This window comes from Melospiza melodia, chromosome Z (genome assembly GCF_035770615.1).
Source record: "Melospiza melodia melodia isolate bMelMel2 chromosome Z, bMelMel2.pri, whole genome shotgun sequence".
NCBI classification, from domain to species: domain Eukaryota; kingdom Metazoa; phylum Chordata; class Aves; order Passeriformes; family Passerellidae; genus Melospiza; species Melospiza melodia.
This window is the reverse complement of record NC_086226.1, coordinates 34,049,025-34,075,249: the sequence shown is the minus strand read 5'-3', so window position 1 is coordinate 34,075,249 and position 26,225 is coordinate 34,049,025. Positions and strand designations below refer to the sequence as shown.

The 26,225-nt window shown below is 35.8% G+C and overlaps 1 protein-coding gene across 3 annotated transcripts in view; it reads left to right on the top strand.

Annotated features, from left to right (window-relative positions):
* Window positions 1-26,225, top strand: part of PDE4D (phosphodiesterase 4D) — a 540,332-nt gene that overhangs the window by 214,055 nt on the left and 300,052 nt on the right. Inside the window, exon 1 of one of the 3 annotated variants that reach the window (XM_063179689.1) lies at window positions 20,287-20,570. The exons of the other annotated variants lie outside the window; for them this stretch is intronic. Within the exon in view, the coding sequence (XP_063035759.1) occupies window positions 20,302-20,570 (269 nt within the window). The 5' untranslated portion in view covers window positions 20,287-20,301. Of the gene's footprint in view, window positions 1-20,286; window positions 20,571-26,225 lie in introns of those variants that run through there. 3 annotated transcript variants of the gene reach the window in all.

Sequence of the window (26,225 nt, the reverse complement as noted above, 5' to 3'; positions counted from 1 at the left end):
GCTGCCAGGAATAAAGGCAGAATAATATTCTCTTACATTAATTTTGAATGTTTTGAATGTTGTTTTTTGCCTTTGTACATTTTAATGGTAGTTTTGCCACAACTGTAGCTTAAAGCCTGTGGTGTGGATAGGGGCATATATGGGCAATAGGAATGCCTGCCTTCGTTATTAACATTTTAGTAGTTTAAAGATTGCTGACCCATATTTATATGTGCAAAGTATCTCATCCTTGAATTAAAGTTCACTCTATAACAGAAATTTTTTTGGTCCTTGTATATGTCTGTATAGCCAAGTCATTGTATATATCTGTATATCTGTTTACATCTGTATATCCAAAACTCTAAAATATTATTTTTGCATCCATATATACTCTTAATTTAAATTTCATCATCAGACAGCTGGTGAAGATTATGGCCACAGTAGTGTAAGACTTTTCAGATTTTTCAATAGAAATCTTGGCTGCTTTAGGAATCCCATTGAATTATTTGTTTTCACATCTATTCAGCATTGCAGAACTACCTTGGGAACAATGGAAACATTGGGCATAGTAATATTTTGCATATGCAAACTGAATATCTTTAATCCTGAACACTTGAAAAATATTTCTTATTATTTATCATAAAAATCTATATTTGTGTCATCATATGTGTAAACACAAGTTTCCTCAAGGAGATTGTTATTTAATGTCAGCTACAAAACACAGTGAAAGAAAGAATGCAGGCTTTTTTTTTTTAAGTGTTTCATCTTGAAAAAAATAAATATCCCTATACCCCTTCTAAAATTAATTAAATACTGGTCAATGACACAAGTATAATGTGCATTAATAAACAGAAGCAGATCCAAACTTGGATCTTTGGGATACTGTAGGAAACTGAGCAGCAAAGCAGCATCTGTATCTTCTGCTAGTAAACTCATACTATTTTCTGCCTTGAGTTTCTGTGTTTGAAGTTGTTTTAAGTAGCAAGGTACAGGGAGTTGTTTTCTTAATTGTGCAGACCACTCCAAGAACAAATATGACTGTGGAGTGGTTTGTGTCATTTCCTGCCAAGCCAGCAAAGAAGCTGACTCCAGCAAACAGGAGTTAGCAGTTCTCCTGAAAAAGTAAAAGTAGAGAACAGAGATTACACTTTTAGATTGGATCAGGAAGTATAATGACAGCAGAATGCTGTTACTTCATACAGTAATAATTGACACACAATGTAAATCATTAATAGAATATTTAACCAGTTTACTGTTTCATTTGATATAACTTTTGATCAATTCCTGAAGTTACAACTAGAGAACATCCAGTAAAGCGGGTTCTTGGTAAAAGAGGATGCAGTCCATCACTTCCCTGGAATATTTGCAACATAAATAATTTTATGATTCTCTATACAGAGCTTTGATAATATTTCAGTATTGCTTCAAAATGTAACTAATTTTAAGATTTATTCCTTAATCAATGTTTGTTAGTGCAACTGCTGTATTGTATATGTTTTCCATCATGAGACTGTTAGGATATGTATCTCATTTCAAAATAAGAGTTCAAACTGATCTAAAACAAACTTACAAAAATCAGATTTGTGATCTCATGTCTGAACTGTCTGCAACAGCTATACAGAAATTCATGCTAGTTCAGAGTATATGCAAATTTAGGGAGGAGTGCATCAGTATCAAAGCTTTGTTTTCTAAGAAATAAATACTTACATATAATTCTAATGTGAGCCAATGATAGGAGTAGAAAGTCTATAATCCTAACATGCCTTATTAATAACCTAGACTACTCTTTGCTAAGCTTGAAAAATTAGCTTAAGGAACAGCAGAAGTAAGAGAGCCTGCTTGCCTACAGATTGAGTTCTTGCGGTTGATTGGTTTTGGTGTCTGAGCAGTATGTTCTCAAAATGAATATTTTAAACAAAGTTGCGTCATCCATAAATATTCTATTCCTTGTGTGTCCTTTGGATGCAAAGTTCACAGTAAGCCTACTTAGTGAAGCTGAAAATACAATTTTTCTCCCTTACCTAGGTTCCTTACAGAATTTACAATCAATAAATACTGTTGCTTTGACTTTCTTAATCATTACAGTTTCTTTCTTTAATTGGTCAATTTCTTCCAAAGTCATTATGAAAAAAACTCACATTCTCCTTAGGACGTTAACATAATCAGACTAATCATATTGAAGTATTTTTTGTAGCATGATGTTTAGTATTTTAAGCTAAGACCCCTTCCTTTCTAGCCGAGGGTTTATTTTGGGTACTGTTAATTGAAAAAGTTTTATTTAAATTATTTGTTTATACTTTTATTAATAAAGCTGTTCTTCATATCAAAATGCAAAATTTGATTTGTGAAAAATATTCCAAGAAAAAACAAAAAATCCCACATTTCTATAATAGCAAGAAAAAAAGTGTAGAAAGTTATTGAGAAATTGTTTAAGTTTTATCCTCTATCCATGTTTATAAACTTAAAAAAATTATAAAACTAAGTTTCAAGAGAGGGATACCGGATACCTCTTTATTTACACCCGTCGAATCTCTTGAACTCTTGTCAGTTATTTCAGGGCAGGTTTAATAAATCTACCTTCCTTTGCTCCAGATGACGTAGAATATATTAATTTCTGTATTTAATTCAGTTGTAAATTAATTGGGATTCTGTGGAGAATTTGGTGGGAATAATTTCAAATGATACATCTTTCTCACTTGATTTACTGTGCAAATGATAAGGCTGATTCAAAGGAAAAGGTAAAAAATGCATGGTTTGAGAAGCAACGAGACCCTGTTTCAAAAAGTGACCATCTTAATCTACAATGGAGTAACATTCTGAGCATCTGATTTTTGAGTAATTTTTTTCTGCACTTTGTATCAGTTTTGCACTTTGTTCTAGGGAAGAATTTTGTCTGGAGCTAATTTTATCAGAGAAGGGTCCAGGTTCCCACATTGTAGCAACTTTAAAATAAATTTGACTATCGATAACAAATAATATTCTGCTCAAGAACTGACATCTATAGTTTAAGGAAAAGTTCAGTTCTCTGGTAGTTAGGCTTTTAAAAAATATTATTTTAATGCAATTATTCTGTCATTTAGCTGTTGAATGTCTCCTTCTCCTCTTTTTTTCTTCATTTGGTTTAGCCCTTATTTCAAATCTACAGCAGAACCAAATATTTTACACATCCAAATCCATTAGGTTGTCTGGATTTCTGGATTTCTGTTGTGTGTTTTTGGTTTTATTTGTTTGTTTGTTTTTTCATTTCTGTAAAAATGTTTATTGTGTTATATAAGAAATGACTAATAGATGACCATATAAAAAATTAATAGCTTTCATAAGATCTTGCTGTTGCTTCATATTCTGAGAGCCGGATCTGCTTGATGTGTGAAAAAATTCCTTCCAAGCGCCCTTTTAACTGCCTAACCACCCCGTGCACACATTTACATATTTACTTATAAGGCTTTGCCTGTAAAATTTTGTTTTGTAGTTTATCTAATTTTAACTGTGTGGAGAAGTAGTTAGTTTTTAGTGGTGTGCCAAAATCACAAGTATCTGTGTCACAAGTATCTGTGCCAAAATCACAAGTATATTTGGTGTTGGTTTTGAAAACTATCTTGGGGGGCTGGTTTGGAAATGTGTCATTTTAACTACCATAGTGGGGAACACTGTATTCTGCTGTGAGGATAGAACAGAAAATCATGTGTCTACTTAGTAAAATACTGTTATAACTTTGAGCAGTGTCCCAGAAAGAGGTTGTGTGTTATAACATCAAAAAGAACAAAGAGACACCAAAGAATAGCTTTTGATATTATTGAAGCAAAATGCTTTTTCATTTGAACAAAATCTATAATTTCAATCATGATCTTACAAAAGTGCTAGTACTAATCAGAATGTTATTTATTTCCTACAAGAAAAGCTTGCTTAATATTATAATAAAGCCCCATTTTTGGTGTATATTGCTAGTGTGCCTCACCACTGTTTCTCATTACCTGCTTATGATGCTTCATTGGAGCATTCAAAGAACTATTCTGAACTAACTTGAATATTGTTAAATATATCTAGTAAGACACTTCTCCTCTCCTCCTAAAAACAACTAAGAGATACCATTTTTACAAAATATATGCCACTGTTATTTTATGACAAAGAAATGCAACCACTGGAAATAGATAAATGCTATTATTAGGGTGTCAATATGCAAATCAAAAAGAGGACATATTTTGTTGTGGATTTTTTAAATAATGGGGTAAAATTTGGAAATTTAAACACCCGAGGAAGTATTGGTTTTGTGTACTGGTATTTAAATCACACCTCAGGCAATACATTTTAAAACATGGTATTAGTGTGCAGGCATCTGTAGGTTATTTTCTTTTGTTTATTTGTATAGGGTTAGGTTAAATATATGGTGAATGAAACAGCTCAGGGAACAGAAAGTTGTGAACTGCTTAAAATGGTAGGGAAATAAAATGATTGTTACTCCAGTGTGTGTCATTAAAGGGAAGAAGAGAAAAATTGGAAATTGCAATTTTTGTTGTGTGGAATGGTAATTACATTTTCAATGGGAAGAACTAGAAAGAAAGATTTCTGTGGATCCTTGGTAGGATCTGATGGTCAGCTGATATAATCATTACAGTGCCACTGAGCTAGTTTAAAGAATATGGGGACACGGTCTTACTTATTTTTAATTTTCTTGAATCAATAGTTAAAAGAACATGAACCAAATCTGAATAAATCAATCCTTTTTTCTGGATAGGAAATTCACCCTTTTCCTGGGTAGACAGTAGTAACTGTGTGTTGTAATAGCCTTTTCTTCTTTTTATTGCTCTGACTTCTGCCACTGTTTTTATAAAATATAAACCATTTAGGTAAAATTAGAATGGGTTTTCCCAGTAAATCAGAGCTTTTGAGGAGTTAAAAAACCTGTTTATTTTCAATACACGGTAACTGTCTTCAATAATATGCTTGTAAGTGTTTTTTCACGTTTTCCATTTCACAAGTAGTAGTAGTAAAGACACGAAATTCGACTTTGTCGAGGCCAAATCCCTGCTCTCTTTCTCAGGAAGTGGGCCCCCTCTACTGTTAGACCGGAGGAAATGCTGTTGCTTGCCGGTTTCTTTTCTCTTAGTACAAGTACAAGGATGACATGGGAAGGAAAATGCAGTAACCAAAATCGCAGGGTTTTTTTTTTTCTTTCTTCATAATGCAGCAAGGGGTTATATGTAGAGATGTGGCTTGCCATTTTCTTTTCATGCATGTGGTGGTCACAATCTGTAGAGTCTCAGGAAAAATTAAGGACGGTGTGCGGGACTTGGTGACTTGTCAGACCTCTAACTCTCATGTTTTTGGCTGCACAGTTTCAGGTCTAATTTTTCATCTGTACTTCTGCCTGTGAGCCTGTGAGGCTTCACTTGGGCTTCAGGAACTTTTTTTTTTTTTTGCATGTGTGTCAATGTTTGTTGGTAAATATGTATTTCAATAATATTACTTTTACAATAAAAGTGACCATTTAAAAATAAATTTGATTGCAGTATACAGTGCCTGAGAGCCGTATTTTTACACTGGTAAAAAAAAGGGTCTAATTTTATTTCCTTCTCCTCTAAAGTAAAGAGATGCATTAACTACAGGTTACTTACCTAATTACTGACAAATGAAATACAGAAATTACACTTTTGAAGACTGCCTTCTCTGGAACTGTTTCATGGTTGTTTTAAGAATAGCAACTTGGTTGTTGTTTTTCTTTCAGTTACTGAGAGTGTTAAAACTCCTTTCGTTGGTACTAGTAAAAGGACTTCTTAAGACATGTTTCAACACCATGAAGACAAGTTTCCTTATCTCTGTGAGATTTCATATCCTGTAAAGATAACATAGCTATATGTATTTTAAGTCCTTTGAATGATTCAGATTTTATTTTAAAATATAAAGAGGTATTTATGAAAAGCAGTCTTTGTCATATGCAAATAGAAAGATTTCTTTTATCCACTTGTCAGCTCTTTTAAGTATGGAAACATTAGAACTTGTTGAAAAATATTAGGGAAAATGTTTTTACTGTAGTATGTGCGCCATTAATACAAGCAAGAAATGGAATTTTCTTAATTGTAGTCTAAGAGAAATTAACTGAATACTCACTCCCTTTATGACAGAAGAATGGGATTTGGATTATCATACACTTAGTACAGTTGAACATAAAGAAGTACATAAGAATCTGAGGCGATGTTGTAAGAAGTGTATTCAAGAGACTTTTATACTATATTTCTGTATTCTCAAAGCAGTACTTTCAAAGGTGAGACATCTCTCCTGCTGTGCAGTGTTCTTAATATGGCAGTTGTGGGAGGGAAAAATGGATTTTTAAAATGCTTTATCTTCAGGTGATACTTTAAAAAGATTATAACATTGTCATTAGAAGTGTCTGAAAGTCTCTGTTTCCTTGAGAGTGATTACATCACTGTTATTTTTTAGCCCAACAATCATGTTTTATGCAAGTGGAGATGGAAGTGTTTTCTCCCTTGAAATAACTTGTTTTTATAAAAATATAGATCCTGATTCACTTACAAATCTACTCCAACTCCATTCAGAATTGAAGATGACTAAAAACTAGCAAATTTATATGAAATGGCATTTGCAATAACAGCTATTAGGCGTCATCACTATAAATTTTCATAAATTCTTTATAATTTTACAAAAATCTGCATATTTTTATATTCTTATATTCCTTTTACTCTCTTGGTACTTCAGTATATCTAATATTTTAGGCTTGCAATAGAGACTTTTTGTGAAGACTGCACTCTGAAAATCCTCCACTTTGTGCATGTTTCTACTTACTTTCATTCCTTACTCTCACTTCCTGTCCACAAGCAAGCTTATGCTTATTCTGTTGTCTTTAGGTGTTTGTTGTTTTCTTTTGGTGTCCTCATTTTTTCCCTCTGCTGTAGTATGCAGAACACTATTATTTAAAAAGTCTGGTTTTATTCAACTGGGGTTTTCCCTTTTGTTCATAAACATATTATTTAATACAGTTGTTCCTCCTCTTTTTTCCACTTCACATGAAGTTAAAACTCAAATTGCTCATCCTCAATTATCTGTTGCTTCCATTTTAGAAATTCTTTTTCTCCAGCTTTTCCCTCTTGCATATTACCATGACTTTTAAGTATTAAATGGAGAGCACTGTTAACTCTTCCTTAGAACAGTTGTTTGTGGAGGGGGCAATAGTACATCAAGTCCAGAATTTCTTTTTTGACTGTGATTTTCTCCATAGGCAAGTTTCTAAGAAAAAGTCTTTTAAGAAAAACTGTAAGAACAGCACAAGCATATATGATAAGCCTACTTAAGACATTTTAATCTCTCAGCCATTTTCATTTTTGAGTCTTCTATGCAGGATGTGGATCCTATTGAATTAACAATGATATGGGTTTCTTTTCCATGAACTTGTTTAGTGTGCCCTTCAGCTCCTACAAACTTTTTTTATCTGTAGCTACTCTTTGCAAAGACTTCCAGAGATCAACTATTGTTACATAAAGAACTGAGTTGTTCATCTTTGAACTTCGTCCCTACTAGCTTCATGTCATGCCTGGCCCCCAAATCAAAAAACAAAACAAAATATTTAGCATATTGCCTTTCCTTAGATGTAATCTTGCAGATGAGTCTGCCTCTGCTGTATTTGCTTGCATTCTGTTTTTCTTATATATTTGCAGTGTATTATTGTGGGTTTAACCTAATTATGAACACATGTATTAATTAAAAAAATTCTGTGGTCCATAATAGTGAGTGATAAGGAAGCATGCAGTCTCAGAGAGTCCCATATGTTCCTGAGATCCCTAGCCAGCCTCCTGCTCCAGCATGTTGCTCAGGCACTGCCTACTTGGTTTTGAGTATCTCCATGGGTAGAGTTTCTACAGCCTCTCGCGTTCTGATGTTCAGCCATCCTCATGGGAATTCCTTTTTTATACATCCAGTCAGAATACAATATGTTCCAACTTGTATCTACTGCTGATTACCTGTGCAGTTCTGCTGTGAGGCTCTCTCCCTCTTCTCTACACCTTCCTATTAAGTGGTTGCCAGTGCTGAGGTCCCAACTTAGTTTTCTTTCCTTACAGATGAGCAAACCTACTTTTCCCAGTCTTTGAGTCATTCTCTGGACTTGCTCCACTATGTCAGAGTCTTTCTTGCACTTAGAAACCCAAAAGTTAGCATGCTATTCTCCATGTGGTCTTAACATGGTGAAAATCACTTCCTTCAGTCTGCTGCAGATGAATATGTGGCCTTCATTACTGCTACTGTGGAAGCTTATTCGCTTACTAAATTCTGGTCTTTTCTGGGTGGCTTTTCCCTGGCTAGACAGAAAAATGCCTGTACTTACTACATGGGGTTATCCCATTCCAGCTACAACATTTTGCACTTAATCATTGTTGAACTCCTTAACAATTCTGGCATCAGAATACTTTTATGTCCCAAATAGCAGCCTTGCCTTCCATTTATCAACCACCCCCAGTCTGGTGTTGTCACAACTGCAGCTCTCTGTTGCAGATGCTGACAGCTCATATTCTGTAGCAGCCTGTAGATGTAGGTTAAAAATAGAAATTCAAATTTGTCAATTTTTAAGACTAAGTGTGTTCGATGAAAGAAAGAAAACTTTTATTATTGGTTAAAAACAACTGGTAATTTCACTGCAAAAGAACAGTCAAACTTATGGTGAATGTCACTGAATAACAATACAGTGCAATACAGTGCAAGAGAGTATCTTCTTGCTTAATTCAGGGCAAAGCATATTAAAAGAAAAAGGTCAAAAAATGTTGCTAATGGGAGGTTACAGGTACTATGTTTTTCTTCCTCTCTGGGTTCCTATGTTCCATACTTGCTCAGTTTGCCTCTGCAGTGATTGTGTTTGCCATACAGTGTTTATTTACAGGCACTTAGAGGAGCTCAGTTAGAAGCAGATTTTAGTTTCAGCCTATTGCCCACAACTTCGCCTCTCACACAGCTGACCTGTCATTCCTCCCATCCTCCAGTCACTTTTAACACAGTTTGCACAAGAAATTATACTTGGTGCTTCCAATTTCATAACTTAAAAAAAATTAAATTCTAATAACCGACTAACATCCTGTGAGGGCAAGAACTGCTGGCTGAAGACATTCCATGCTTCCAGTATTACCTAGAATGACAGGGACAACGGGCTTAACTCTGATTGAAATGTACTCTGATTGAAACTTTGCCCCTTCAGGTGAAAAGTGTGAATCAAACTTTTTCTACTGACCAGTGATTACAAAAAAAAAAAAAAAATGGTTCCACTGAGATGAGTATCACTTGTTATTAGAGAGCTACTTGAATTAATTTAATTTGATTAAGGATCTGTACTTTCCTTGAATTTGGGATGATCTTGCCAAGTCTTGTATGTAATTTTTCTCTCTTCTAGAACTTCATTTTCTCCAGTAAACATGTTGTTTTCTTCCCTTCCACTCTTACTCAAGTTATATTGAACAAAACCTGCTATTTTAAATTCTGCTTTGCTTCCTCCACTTTAAAACCTGGATCACATTTTTAATCAAGTCCAGCCTCTTTTTTGTTCCATGATGTATTACTTGCAGCTGTGCCTCCCCTTATCTGTACTGCAGGTTATAATTTCTAGCTATGTTTAGAAGACAAAAATTAAGAGGTAAAATGGCAGTTGCAGCATGAAAAATCCGAATAGCACTGCTGTGGTTTAATGTCAGCTGGCAACTAAGTATCCCACAGAACTGAAGAGTAAAGATGGGAAAACTCATGAATTGAGATAAAGACCATATAATGGTGCAGAAAAGGAAGTAAATAATAATGCTAATGCTAACAACAACAACAACAACAACAACAACAATAATAATAATAATATTAAAAGAGTTGGAATGCACAAAACAAGTGATGCCCAGGGCAGTTGCTCATCACAGTCTGATTGATGCCTGGGGACACTTTCTAGGCAGTGGCCTCCAGCCGGCTTTCCTGCTTTTTTAATATACTAAGCATGATATCAAATAGTATGTCCCTTTGGCCAGTTTGGGTCACCTTGTGTGTCTCCAGCTTTCTTGTTGGCTGGGCATGAGAAACAGGGAAGTCTTTGACTTAGAAGAACTATTGCTTAGCAACAATTAAAGCCATCAGTGTTTTATCAATGTTAGTTTCATATTGAATCAAAAAACCAGAGCACAGTATAGCTACTAGAAAGGAAGTTAACTCCATCCCAGCCCAAAGCAGGACCATATTTTGTACCATTATTTAATAGAATTTACAAAATGTTCATGTTCCACACTTCCCAATTAATCACCTTGCCTGTCTTTTGATATATACACATAGATACTATTCCCTTAAAAATGAAAATAATATCACCTCAGGGAGAATTTAGCTTTGTCTCAGTGGGTTCTTTTCCTTTTGGTTTTAAAATGGCAGAATCACAAAACAGTAAAAGTTGGAAGGGGTACAATATCTCTGCTCAAGCAGGACCATCCTAGAGCACATGGTGCAGGATTGTGTCCAGACAATTCTGGAATGTATCTGTTGAGGGAGACTCCACAACCTCTCGAGACAATCTGTTTCAGTGCTCTGTAGGACACTTGCGGAATGAAGTTCTTCCTTATTGTCCCGGTGGAATTTCTGCGTACCCGTTTCTGCCAGTTGCCTCTTGTCCTGTTTGCACCACCAAGAACAGCATGGTCCATCCTCTTCTGTCGCATACCTGTACACCTTGACAAGATCCCCCCTCAGTCATCTCTTCTCGAGGCTGAACGGGCCCAGTTCCCTCAACTTTTCCTTGTAAAAGAGATGCTCCAGTCCAATTATCATGTTTCTTACCCTTGGCTGGAGCTGCTCCAGGAACTCCATGTCTGTCTTGTGCTGAGAATCCCAGCACTGAGCACAGCACTCCAGGTGAGGCCTCACCAGAGCTGAGCAGATGAGCAGGATCACCTCCTTTCATCACAATGAAATCAAAGTCCTGTGACTGCACACAGATCTGTATTTCATCCTGTTTGTTCCCCATATTGCAAGTGTTGGTTTACGTTTGATTGTGTCAGTATCCCAGTAGGATTGCAGAGGGATGCCCCATAGTCCTGTCTTGTAATTAAGTCTTTCACTATTTGTGCTTGCTTGAGCCTCCTTTTGCTACCGGGATGGTTACTATAGCTCTGCTCTTCCCACACCTTGTATCTTCAAGACTGGAAATATTCCTATCGCCCTTCAATTCAGGTTTAAAGTCTCTCAGCAAGCCCTGCTAGCTTGTCAGCTATGATCCTTTACCACCTTTGGGGCAGCCCCATTTTTTACCAGCAGGCTCACTGCTGTTTAAACTGACTGTGATCAAAACCCCATTTTTTCCCTCATAACACCTGTTCAAAGCCAGATATACATCTGCATGATTATCCTGTTTCTTGCCCCATCATTCAGAGGAAGTGGCAGGACAGAATAGAGTACAGCATGTGCCCCAGGTCCCTTGACGGGTTGTCCCAAGGCCCTAAGTTCTGTCTTGATTGTCCCCAACCTTTCTGTTGGGACCTCATCACTGCTCGCCTAGAAAAACAGTAGAGGGCAATATTCCATGGGCTGGACCAGGCTAGGAAGTTTCTTGGTGACATCCTTACCTGGGTCGCACTGATAATACACCTTCTGCTGGGTTGGGTCTAGTTGGCAGATTGGGCCCTCCATTCCTCTGAAAGGAGACTACTACCCTTCTTTTCTTCATATTTGAGGAGACTGCGATGCAAGGGGTAGGCTGCCCTGCCCTAGGCAATCTCTGTCCCAGAAGAACCTTCATCTACTTCCTCATTTCCCTGTTTTTCAGATTCCAGGGCCTCAGAGGGTCAAGGTATAAACAGACTCAGTATTTATTCTTAATAGCTATCTTAGGAAGAGATCTAATTGTCTCAAATGTAATAAAACCCCCAGAAATTGTGAAAATAAGAAACAAACAGCAGAATTACAAAACTAAACACACACTAAGCTGCTTTATAATTTGTCCTTTGGATTATCTCTTTCAGTTAATAGCTTTCATATTTTACATTCATATGAAAAGAAATCCTACTGAATCTTTATTTCCTTTTCTGCTTGCTGGCAAATGTTTTTTTTTTTTAGTGAGTTTTATGTGTGTTCTTTGCTAACATTAAATAGAAGATGCGATGTTAGCATAGAAATTATAATGTAAAGTTCAGCTTAGAATTTTGGATTCTGCAATTGCAACTCTTTCATTTAATTTTTTTGTCAAGTTAGAATGATTTGGTTTCAGTCAGTAATCCAGGGGTGTGATTGTAACACAAATATTTAACATATACTGTAAAGATCTGCTGATTGTTCTTGCCCTCAGTTTTATAAATGAAAAGAGAGACATTTTAATTACAGTTATATCTGACAAGAGTGTTTGAAACATTTAACCTCTCTGAAAATTCAGGTGTGCCTTAAATCAGTGGCAAAGTGCTGGTACAGGTTTGTTTAATTCTGCTTTTAAGAACTCTGGTTTAGGATTTTTCCAATAGAGGGTGACAGAGGACTGATGATTTCTTATTTCATCATCGTAGTTCTAAAGATTGTTCCTGTCCCCATTTCAAGTCAATCGACATAGGCTCAGAAAAGAACCTCTCTATAGTAATAATTTAGGCCAGTTTATCAGGTGATCTTGAAGCTCTGCTAATTTTATTTGTTGCCTGAATATACCAGTTTTCTTTACCTCACAGACTCCTGCAGTCCTGTGGAGTATGTGATAGCAGATTTAAATCAGAAGATTTAAATGTATTTTCAGATTTAAGTATATTTCAGATTTAAATAAATATATTTTATATTTAAATATATTTTTATTCTTCTGTAATTATAATTGCCATATAATGTACTTCAATAAATTATTTTCTAGATAGATGCACTAAAATGCCCACTTTGTTTCCATTTTTCTTTAGGACATTTATGCCTATATATAAATAGGTATAAATAACAGAACTTTCTATACTGTGCATCATGCTCTAGTCTCATGCAACACCTATCTCTTACTATACAAAAATTTATAAGGCATATGCAACCAAAAGGATTTTTGAAAGTTTCTTTCCAAGTACATTTAAAAAAAAGTAACAGTGTTTAAAACTGCAGAGTAGAATTCTGCAAGGTAGAATTACATTTTGATAAAAGATTTATGGAACATACTTAAGTCCTGCTTAAGGTTAAGAAAGACACACTATGGAATTGGCAAGCACATAAATGCCTACTGTTCATTCCAGAGAGGTTTCTGAAATTCATACTTTCTGGGACAATTCTATAAAGAAAAAAGTGTTATGCATTTAAAGTATCACAAACCCAAGCTTTTCTGTGTAGGGAGGACATTTTCTTTCCCTTGAAACTCGTTCAGGGTGCCAGTTCTTAATAACACCACAGAGTAGAATCCGTTGTGTTATTTACGTTCTAGTTCATTCAAATCTACAAAATGACTGGCTTAACATCTATAGAAGAGATACAGAAATGACTCCAAGTGAATTGTATAAATAATTTCTTTGATGCTTCATTTTATTTTATACTCAAAATTTTAGAAACTTCAGACTTCTAAAAACCAACTTACAATAATGGGTTTCAAGTAAAGCATTTTTAAGTTCAACAACCTAAAAAGGAATCTCTAAGCTCAGGCATCCTAGATGATATTAAACCTTGTTAAATAACTATGTTCTTCTTTTAAAGCACTTTTTTTTGCCATTAAGTAGTAGTTCTTCTCCAGACAATTAATTAATTATGCAGTCTTATTGTAGACTTTTAGACTCATCTTCTTTTCTTCTAATCTCTCACAGTTTTGTAAATATTTCTTTGAATTCTTCTCAGCTTTTAGTGCATGATCAAAATAACAGATTATTTGAAATAGAGCAGATGGTGTAGATTTCTTATAAAGTAAACTCTCTGTGCATGTGTCTGACCTCAGAGAAATGTACTTGTTTATTTGTGCATTGCATTCTGCCTTAACCACCACGCTTGGAGAGCCTGGGTTAAGTCTAGTTTGGTAAGACAGATTGCTTGTGCTAGCTTGAGAAATAAACTCTAAAATTGAGGAATTTGGTGTGTTGATGTACTTTTTTGCTAAGTACTTAGGATACTTTATAATTTTTAGAATTTTACAAAGCCACGATGCGTTCACTGACATATCGATAGGCAGAATTATGCTCCCAAGATTAGGCTCTACAGTTTTCTAAAGGTTCTAACAGTATCTGTAATGAGTCTACCCTTAAGAGATGTAGGATTACAACCAAAAACTTGTTTAGCTGCTATGGTATTAAATTAAGTCTATATCCCTATGAAACACAGACTAGGGGATTGGTCTCAGTGTGGTTCCTTCTGTGCAGTGTCCTTTCCACTGACCTCTCTTTCCCCTCTCCTCAGGAGTGCTCTTCAAAGCAATTTATACTTGTAATTGTTTTTTGCTCAAGTCCTTTCCTTGGAATTAACTATTAGTTATCAGCTATATTTGTGCATTGCAGTGGCAGAAATGCTCCTCCTGTTCTCTGACATAATTGTGTAGAAGTACATTAATTTACTTATCTTAATCTTACGCCATAAATTGTGGATTTTTGTTTGCTTGTTTGTTTTTGTAGAATCATGACATTTGCAAACACAGGGAAAAAATGATTGATGAAGTCACGTTTTACTGACTTGCAAAGTGAATTTGAGCTGATATTCTGAAACATTTTTATTAGAAATATCTCAAGAGTTTCTAATAAAAGTGCTCTAGAATTTTAAGTCACAGAAAATGGTTTTTTTATAGTGCTAAACATACCATACCCAGCTTCATGTGTAATCTGTTCCTCTTTTGAAGATATATTTGTAAATGTATGTGTATCTGATTATGATTTTGAAAGGTGTTTTAGTGCCATTTTAGGTAACATTGTTCTGTTAGGATGTTAAAAATGTACTCAGATCAAAGACAAAGAGCAGCCTTGAATTTCCTTTGAATATTTAGAGGTGCATGTGTTTCCCATACCTTGGTCTGTTAAAGGTTTTATCTCCTGGGGTATGCCTGCCATTTCTGTGCTAAGTGCAACTAATCCCCTTCTTAGTGACCTGTAGGAAGCTGCATGGTGCCTATGGTCTCCTCAGCAGGCGGTGCACGTAACTGCTAGGAAAATATTAGTCTGATAAACATTAGTCTGATAAACATTAGTCTGATAAACATTACCCTGCAAATGGCAAGTCCATGAATAACGTCCCAGCTCTTTGAGAATGTGACAATTGACAGGTATTGACCTTTGCTAACACATAACATTTTATGAAGACTTCTATCACCTGATAATTTCTTCTTTTATCCTTTTCTTCCTCACGACTATGCTCCTCAATAAATTTATTAACCTCTCTTTCCAAATAAGAATCATATTGCCATCCAAGATTCTTATTTTCTACTTTATCTGCAACAATTCTCTTCTGTCACCCCATACTTTCAGTATTGTGTTATTTACTCCAGGAAATTAAACCATGGCATACCAGCTATTCTTCACAATGACCTCTGACTTTTTCTTCTTTTCTCTGCACTTCTGTGCCACTCTCAGGTGCCCTAGTGCCTCAGCGTGGTCTGGCCTTACAGCTGCTCCTGCTTTGAGCAGGAGAGTGGACTTGATCAGGGGAGGCCATTATCAGCTTCTCTGATCCTGTGATACTGATCTGCTTGCTTTCAAAGAAGTAACTCATTGGAGGGTTGCTTTTGGCTTGCATTCCTATGTGTCTGGAATTCTCTACTTGGTCCTGTTATAAATGATCAAATCAGCAGCCAAATTTATAAGAAAATTAATTAGTGATTTATTGGATTGTTGCAAAAATAGAATTTCGAAAAACCACCACAGCCAAGGCAGCGTCAACCCCGGGTGCTGGCGCTGGGTGAACTGAGATCCCACCGACAAAGTGTCAGGGGGTCACCCCAACTGCTTCTTGCAGCTAGCTTATAAACAGTTTATTCTGCCTGAGGCAGAAATGAAGGAATGTTCCTTTGTGTCTCTTCACATGCAGAACTGGGGCCATACATGTGCAGGAATAGACAAAGGTAAGTCCAGATGTCTAAATGGATGTCTGAACACTTCAGAAGAGCCTGTATTCACATGTAGCAGAGTGGACCCGGTGCTTGAGAGTGGTAGATGCAATCTTCCCAGGTTCAGGTCCGTGAGTGGCTTAGACATTCCAGGGAAGTCAGTGATCATGGCCCGGGAAGGTTTTATTCATACCTTAAAAGACTTGATATTATCTTAACGTTGTTCCGGGAACTAATTGAATAAACATAAGACTCTGCTCCCAGCCAGGGTGGTCAAAGACATACTTTGGATTCTACAATATTTTTATACATACATAGCATGAATTATGTCTACCATATACTACAGTCCCAGGTAAGATATAAAAAAAGTTCTGCTCCTTCCAAGTGACTGCATTTATTCTCTAATACGAAAAACTTTGTTCAAGGTAATTTCAAATAGACACAATCACATAATAGATTTTATATGTTGATTAGCAGTTAAAATATTAAAAGAAGTTTATCATACTCTGTGTTCAAAGTGGTTGTTACAAAGAAAGTACTTAAAAATCCTTGTTTATTGTCTTTTATGTGAGATCAAATACTTGTTTAATCTTGCACAGTATTTTCTGCAGAACCAATTAACTTATTCTTTCTATATGTAGCGGCTCAGAAAGTCTTTGTAATTAACAGAAAAGTAAGCACTTTAAGCCTGTATTTTTTTAAAGTACATTTTTCATAAGGTACGTATTTCTTGGGAAAGTTTGTGAAAAGTATAAGAACTGAACACTTTAATTTTTAGTGTCTTTATATACTGGAAGACAATAAAAGCTACTGGCACTTCTAGATTTTTTGTAATGAATTTCCCTCATTAGGAGATTCTACTTCTGTGCTTTTGCCTTGAGCTTTATAGTAATGCAGTTGAATGTATAGCAGGCAGAATTACATCTGTTCTTGCTATAACTTTTACCTATGAGATATGACTCTAAAAGCTGCAAAATTAGATTTAACTGTCAGTGCCTTTGAATAGGACAACATGCTTAAAGCACTGTGAAGATGAACTTTTGGAAATTAGGTATGTGTCAGCTCTCAAATTTGTTTTTTCAAAAGGACCACTAAATATACTTATTTATTTTGTTTAAATTTAATAGAAATTTTCAGTGATTTCATTTCAATATGGAAGAGCCCAGAAAATTAACATATCAGAATAAAAAGCATATGAAAATACTTTTTGGAGGAAGTTTTAAAAAAATTTATTAATAATTTTGGTGATCTTTGTGAGAAAATTAGATGTTTTTATTAAAACACAGTCTAGTAGGGCTGTTTCCCAACTAATCTTTATAGAAAAAGAAGTACTTCACTGTCTTTTTTTTAAAGAAAATCAATAGGAAATGATATTATTTGTTTATGGAACAGTTTTCTTTCAAGTCTTTATTCTAGTACCTGCATAAACACCTCATGCTAGTGCCATTTTTCTGCTTTATCTTCCCCCAGTTACTGACTCTTAACCTGAGCATTTTGTCTAACTCACATAATGCTTATTTGATATTGCTGGAAGTTAGATCTCTGCTTTTTATTACAGTGAAGACTGTTCATGTTTCTAGTCTCTAATAAAAATCAGTCTGCAGGCTTTACTTTAAATTTATGAGCATACTTGAGCATACTTTTCATAGCTTTTCTTTTTCCTTAGAGGGCAAAAAGGAGGAAGATGGGCCAAAATGAAGTATCTGGGACATGGATAATCTATGTTCAGAAATTTAGCCTACTAACACAGTCAGGAAAAGCATTTCATTAGCTATTCATGCAAATAGTGACTTGGTTTAGTTCTTCTGTTAAAAGGATTTTTCCTGCAGTTCTATATATGTGGTATCTTACATCTTTGAAAATGTAACAAACCCTCTCAATACCTGTAATGCAAGGTGTCAATGGCTCTTGTTGATTTAGTTTAAGAACAAGGGTAATAAAACTGCTGATCTATGGGCTTTCCTCTTCCATAATTACCTTTGAAACATAGAACAACTTAAAATATGATCCCAGGCCCACTATGATAAATGTTAGTGGTCTTAATGACATCATTGATTGCTGATGTCCAATGGGTCAGTCTGGCTAGTTTTATAAAGCCACTGCAGTTGTCTAAAGATTATGCTTTGGAATAGACATCAGATGGCAGTATTTCATAGCAGAAAAGAACATAACTCTCCTTATACAGACTGCATTATCTAAAAGAAGTACTTGGAGTTATTATGCAATTGCTAGGTTTTTTACTAAAGAAGAAAAAATAACAGTCTAACAGAGGGTAATATGTTTGTTCTTCACAGTTAAAAACATTTTAACACATCATGCTTGTATTTTGTCTTCTTGTTGAAGACTAGTTCTGTGTGTACTCCCCTTCCAATCAAGAAGGTGTAAAAGCAGTTATTGTGGTAGTTATGTGTTAGTTATGATTTAATAAAATTATTTTTCTGTCTGTGAAATAACACCTTATCTCCAGTTTAAATTTTATTCTTAATGAAACAGCTTAAAATTTTGGGGTTTTGTAGTTTTAATAGTATCTGGGCTTTATTCTATATTTGGTCAGTGTTAATTTTTACATAATGATTGAATTTTCTATAAAATCTTAGAAAAATACACAAAAACATAATGCACAGTGATTTCTTCATTCTGTAGTGCTGTTCAATACTGAGTTAAATTTGCAAGTACATTGTTATCAAATTTCACATATGACGCAGTACAGTTAAAACTTGTCTGCATGAGGGGGTTGACACCTGATAGCAATGTCATTCTTAATGTAAGCTGACCTTTCCTCTGCTGTTCTCATCTACTCCTGTCAGCATCATGATGTTCCCTTTATTATCCTCATCAGGAATTGTGGCTTCAGTGCTAAGTACAAAGGTGATTCCTCTCCCTTGTGAGAGAAAGCTTCTTTTGCAGGATTTCTGATTTTGCTGCAAAACAGGGAGCAGTATTTGCCTTTCACACCTCGTCATGCAATTGTAAATGCCCTTCATCTCGCTGAAAGCCAAGACACTGTGTGTGCTTCAAAGGAAATTCTTATTCACAAAGGAAATTCTAAGACAAAGTATAAGAGAAACAGTATATTGCAACAATGAAAATTATATAAAACCAGTGTTCTGATATTAAAAAGATATCTCTCGTGGAGAAAGCTCTGACAAAATGTTGATTCTTTGTTCCTGTAGGATGAACAGGAAGTATGGTTATAACTGAAGAGACTGTTGTTGTTACTGTTGCTGTAAAACAAAACTTTTAAAACTGTAAAAAAGTATAAGGCGCAGATTTGATTGACAAAGGTGTTGTTGAATCATAAAATTGCACCAACTTCTTATTTGCATAATTACATGAAAATAAATATGAAATTTATTAGCTGTATGCATTCACCAAATAAATGCAACTACCTTTGCCTTTTTATCTTCTGGAAGTGCTCTTTGAATAGCTTTTGTTATTTTATCTCCCCACCATCTGTGAATAGAAAAAGGCATTTCCTTAGTTTAGCATTTCCTTAGTACCACTAAACAGTGGTAATTTTATGATGAAAATATTAAAATAAGATTATCTTATTAAATACATACTAGTAGCTGTCATAGTCTTATTTTATGTGCATCTCTTAAGTGTTAGGTTTGTTTTTCTGAAGAATATAAGGTAGCAAGTATCTGACTTTCCTAAATGCATTTGAAAACTGGTTGTGATAAACTGACTCGAGGGCAGGGAGGAGAAGGCAAGAAACTAAGCCCTTTTGCACTATGTAATTGTAGCATTTTTTAGCTTAATAGGTAATAATTTGGAATCTTAAATTTTTCCTGGGGACAAAGATGAACATGGTAGATCCTTGAAAAAACAGAAGAGGTTGTTCAGCAGTCTCCCTTCCTCTCCACCTCCCTGAAGGTTCAGGAATAGGCAAAGGAAAGAATAATCAAACAAAAGGAGCACACATCTGATGTTTAAGCCCTCCTCCAGCACTTTTTATGTACATAACCAGAAGTCACTCAAGCAGCTGCAGCACATTAGTTACGATAGTTTAACAGGCAGCTTTACAGCTCTGATAAAGGTTGTGCTAAAGCAATTTCTTCCTCCCGTGCTCACTTGCTATGATAGCTCAGAAGTGATCTTTGGCAGCAGGGCTGTGAAAGGAGTGGTAATGTTTAATCAGTTTCTGTGGAGGAGTTAGCTTGCTTTTTCCTTTGTAGATCATTATCTATAGAAAGACGTTAAGGGCAGGCAACACCATGTTGAAGACAGAATAGGCTGAACTGGTGCAGGGTCTCTGAACAGTTCCTGGGAACTGATTTAGAACGGAAATATTTTAAGCACTTAGGCCGACATTCGATTGCATTAGACCTTAATAACAAAGTTACTGGAGAAACATGGCTCAGCAGACAAGTCCAGACAATTTGCCTGTTCCTGAAGGGGATAATACACACAGTCAAAATCCATGGCTAAATGAAGATCTTGTGAAGACCCTGAGGGAAAACCTGTTACAACATGAAAAGTCCAGCACAACTCGAAAATCTTCACCTGCTTCTCCTCGGCTGTGTCCAGTTATTTCTCCCCGAAATTCTCCAAGGCTCTTAAGAAGGATGTTTTTAAACAGCAACATACCAAAACAGCGTCGTTTCACTGTGGCACATACCTGGTAAGCACTAGGGTGGTTGAGATAAAATAATAATTTTTTTAATGGAATATTTATCTCTGTGGTGTTGGTGCATCTGTTTCTTGGTTTCATCTCTGCATTAATCTCTGATTGAAATAGACAGTTCTAATTTGTGACTAAACTTCATTGCAGTCCAGAAGTTTTAAATAGCAATTAATATGAAGTCAGAAAATATATATTTCCTTTTACAAAAGCTGCTAAATTTCCTCTGATTCCTTAGGTAATAACTCCATTCTTTCCTCTCCCTCCAAAATAAAAAAAATACTTATTTTATTCTGTGCTGTTCTGCCCAGAGTGACTTAGCAATCATTTTCTTTAATGTGCCTGTTGAAAATATTTTATTTTTTTATTGACAGTTTTGGACTCCCTCAGCCTCCTAGCAGAATAACATAAGTCTATTTAACTTTTAACAGTGCTGAAATTAAGAAGGGCATGATAAAAAAGAATGATAGCAATACATATTTCATGTGAAACATGATTTTTATTAAAGCAGTTGCTAGAAAAACAGGAAAAGTGGTAAGGGAAGCCCTTGGTAAATGATTCACTAGTAGTATTTCTTTGGTAACTTGATCACTTAGATGTGTTTGTGATCAAATCAAAAAAGGACATTCATTTTTTGCATCTATCTCCTGTAAAACAGCGGTATTATTTCATTACTTTTAAAATTATTCTTTCAAAACATGTTGTATGTGAGATTATTGTAACTCAAAACCACATTCGTGTTTGCTTTGATGGTCCTGAGATGTTTGGGTTTTTGCTTGTGAGTTCATCCCTACCCCCACCCCCCACCCCTTTATTCCTCTAACAAAAATGTAATATAAAGAAAGGAGTGTGATGACATGTTCAAAGAAAACAAGTCATGCATTCTAAGCAGCAAATGAATATGCTCTTGAAGTTTATCTTCATTCGTCTGAAATTAGATCTACACTATAGCTATGTGATTGGCATGTGCATTGCAAATTGTATACTAGTGTGCTTAAATTTTTACTATGTATGTATTTATGTAAAGTATTTCTTGTATAAAATAATATTTTTATAACTGAAAAGCATAAGAAAAAACACATGCCTTTATAATTTAAGAATACTTTTTTGAAACCAGTGTACCTGTTCAGATATTGCATGTGTAAAATAGAAAACTGAGTGAAATAGTATATTTAATGTTTCTTTAACAATTATGCATAAATCCCAGCTGCTGTTCTGTGTTCAGTAATTTATAAAACATTCTATACATAAAAATATGCAGGTTAAAAAGGTAATTCAGGCAGATCAGGTTTACAATGTTAGGTGAAAAAAATTCTGAAGGTTTAGAGAGGGAAATTATCATGTGTGATTATGAGTGTGTAGGCAGTCCAGTATGACAGACAAAGAAAGGGGACAGATGTGAAGCTAACAAACATGTTTGGGCAACATAAAAGGACACAGGCTTTGTGAAGTTTTCACATTAAAAAGTGAAATTTTGTTTAAATGCACTTTCTCTAGTGAGCTTCAGAAGTTTGTGTAGAATGCCTTTTTCACCATGAGTGTAGAAAACACTTGAGGTTTTCCCAAATATGTGAAATACTAGACCTGCAATCAATACTTCATTGTTATGATTTATGAGACAGGCAGATCAGAGTAATAATGTTTTTTTCCAGCAAGTGGAGAAGTACAGAGTCAAGCAGCAAGTTACAACGAATTACCTGAGATCCTGCAAAGAACAATGTTTCTGAAGTGACAAAGCAATGACATACATGATCAGACTACAGGCTTATGGGCTTACAAAGAGCATTAAAAATTCATTTGTTTCCAAAGACCATCAAATGTGTAGTTACTGATATGTCTTCACTTGGTTTTCTAGTCAGAAAACTGAGATACTATGTGATAGACCTGTGGCTACATAGGCACTATAGTGGTTTTAATTCCACGTGCATATAATCCACTTTAGACAGCTTATAGGAAAACAGTGCATTTGAAAATTGAGTAGTTGTGACCTTAATTCAAAATATTATACTATGAAGGATCCATTCTGGGGTTGATTTGGCCCACTGTAGTAATGACCACTCTCTGCTTTATTTTTCTAATGTAATCAGTTTTGTAATTTAAGAAAAGTTGTTGAATTCATGTATGCATCCTTTTTGTTTAGTTCTGTTCTGTTTAGTTTATGTATGTTATGCATCCTTTTTGTTTAGTTCTGTTTTAATGCTGTTCATACAGCATTAAAAATTTTAATAACATGTTCTTCCTCAAGCCACCAGTAAGTTGGTAAGCTGTTCTGACTTTGCAAAATGTCACTAATTTTTTTTTTAATTTTCTTATATTTTCTGGTTATTAGATTATGTATCTAGATAGCATAAGAAGTAAATGTATGACACTAGAGATACTGCTGTATGTTGCAGTGATGCCAAACAGGCACCACAGACCCAGAGTGCTAAAACCCCCTAATTTAGATGGTACCTCCCTGATTTCAAGGTTCTGAAGCAGCATTCACCAGTCAAGAAGTGAGTGGGAGTTTCATGAATTGTTCTGGCAATCCCTTTCTCCCCTTTTTTTTATCATAAAGTCTATAGTTCACTCTCTCTAATGGCTTGGATTGTAGAACTTTCGACACCAAAATGCATTTTCTTTATCATGTGACCATTATATTTTCACAGTAATTATTGGGTTATCACTTCTAGTCATTTTATAAGTCCTTCTCTACTTCCTTTTTTTTTCTTCTTCTCTAGCTGTACCCCTGAATTCATTCAAACACTTGAAAGATAAACTGCTACTTTAAGGATTTTAGAGAGGAAAAGGTACAGCCTTCAGAGTTGAACTAGAAGGATTTAAGTGGCAGAGGAGCATAAGGCCTTCATTTTTGTTGGAGAAATTGCTGAATATCCATCAGTTTCTGAGAATGTTAGTTCTGCCTGAAACTGAAATTAAAACTAGTTAATCTTGAACTTTTAGCCTGGATTCCTCTCAGTCTGTAAACAAAATCAGTCTACAGTCACAGCATCTACAAGTTGTTTACATTTTGTGGCCAGGATTTCAAGCAAACTGTACGCAAACCTAAATTCCATTTCCTCACAAATCTCTCTTATATTGTATTACTGTAAAAGTATTCATAATGCTTAAAGATCACCCATATAGGGACACCACAGCACATATTACAGCTGGACTTGCACAAGATAAATTAAGTGCTCTGGTATGTGCTCGACAAAATCAGTTTCTGGATTGTCTTGATTTGCTCTTTATAAGGCTTTTAAAATGGGCTGATTACCTCAGTGCCTTTTGGCAGGACAGATCTGTCCTGCCAGAGGTGGAATGACACATGCTTTGATTTGTGAGGAGAGAGGGAAAGAGACTGTCAGTTCCTGTCTGTGTGGACATCCAGCGTGTGTGATCCCTCGTACACACACTGTCCAAAGATTTGTGGAAGGATGTTTAGATACTTCAAATCATACCCTCTTAGTTAAATGTGGAAAGACAGCTTTCCTTAATTTTCTGTTAAAGATTCCTTTCTGTAAAGGGAGGAAAAGCAAGAAAGATAAATATTTGGAGCAGGATTAGTAAGCTCAGTGGAACATAACAACTAAATTATATCTGTTTAATTGAAAGAATGAAGTCATGGAACACATGTGCTTGGTATTTTTTGACTTTTGTTTGCTGCCGTAATACTTCTTAATATTCAGTGAATACAAAATGATCAACCAGTTGGTTTTTTCTGTGTTGTATATGTTTGGACAGTCTATTGGCTGCCTTTGTGATTTTGTGTGTGTTTGTGTTCAGAGGCAGCAGCTAGTGATATATGCCTGTCTTCTAAGTCATACAAAGTGGATTTGTTTATTCACAGGTCCAGTTGTGAGGGTTCCCCTTTGATAACTGTTCTTTCTCCAGCTCTTATGGAGTTCATTTAGTACTTCCTGATGTTCAGGGCTTTGTGCTCTTTAGAAGTTTTTTTAAGACATGTACCCTTAAACCTAAGAATCTAGTGCAATTAATAATACAAGTATGTGTCAGTTAAACAGAGTACTTTTATCTGAATTTAGTCAGTCTTTGTCCCCACCCATAGTAAATATTTTACATTGACTTTGGCATTCAGATATGAAAACGATAGATGCCTTAGAAATAGTTTAGATAGATATAGGCAAGGTGTGCCATTTTAAGTTTCAGGAATGTAACTGCCATAAGTGTACCCATAAAACCAGGTTTGTCTTTGTTTTTATTGCACAATATCTTTTCATGCACTTTTACTGCTAATTACAAAAAACAACAGAACCTCAAGTGTTAGCTATAGGTAGATGAGTTGCAGAAGAGCAACTTATTTAATTTGATGTGATTCTACACAGCCTGGTTCAGTGCATTTCAACTATGAAATCAGAATGAAGCTCTGCCACGCTGAATCAATACATTTTTATCACTATTTTCTTCCAACTTTCAGTATAAATTTTGCTAAAAGATTTTTAGTACCTATGTTTTCCTCTCTGTAACTACTCTGTGCTTTTCAGGAACTCAAGTAATTACATTTTGGCATATGGAAGTAATTTCAAAAGGAAGAAATATCAACGCAAATACAAGATACTAACTGAATACTTCAGAAAACCAAATATCCAAAGCAGCATGGTCATGAGATTGTAGGAGGTTCTATCCCTTTACTCCATGCTGGTGACACCCCACCTGGATACTGCATACAGTTCTGGGGTCCCCAGCAGAGGCATTACATGAACCTGTTGAAGCAGGTTCAGAGAAGGGACAAAAAAATTATCAGGATGGGACACTTCTCCTGTGAGGAAAGGCTTGGACAGTAGGAGTTGTTCAGCATGGAGATAAGGCTTCATGTAGAGTTTAAGAGGGGATTGCTTGAGTAAGAAGATGGTTACTGTCAAGTTACTAAGTTGCATCAAATAAGATGTAGTTTAACAAGGGCAAGTGGTGGATTCTGCACCCAAGATGGGGCCAGAAACATGTTGGCTGTGTGTAGACTGAAGAAGGAGAGGCTGGGCAGCAGTGCCATGGAAAGGGCCCTGGGGCTCTGGTCCATGGCAAGCTGAACATGAGCCAGCAGTGCCCTGGCAGCCAGGAGGGCCAAGCGTGTCCTGGGGGCATCAGGGACAGCATCAGCAGCCAGGCAAGGGAGGGGATTGTCCTGCTCTGCTCTGCTCTGCCCTGGGGCAGCCTCACCTCCAGTGCTGGGGGCACTTCTGGGTGCCACAATAAAAAAAAACACAATAACCTATTAGAGAGCATCCAAAGGAAGGCCACAAGGATGGTGAAGGGTCTGGAAGGGAAGTCATGTGAAGAGTGGCTCAGATCACTTGATTTATTCAGCCTGGAGGAGACTGAGGAGAGACCTCATTGCAATTTACAACTTCCTTGTGAGGGAAAAAGGAGGGGCAGGTACTGATTTCTTCATTCTTGTGATCAGTTAGAGAACTCAAGGAAATGGCACAAAGCTGGGCCAGGTTATGGTTAGGTTGGATATCAGGAAAACATTTTTCCTCCAGAGGGTGCTTGGGCACTGGAACAGGCTCCCCAGTGTAGTGATCACAGCCTGAAAGAGTTAAAACCCCATTTAGACAACACTCAGGCACATGGTGTGACTCTGGGAGTGCCCTCCATATGGGAAGGAGTTTGACTTGATGTTCCTGCTGGGTCTCTTCCAACTCAGCATATTTTATA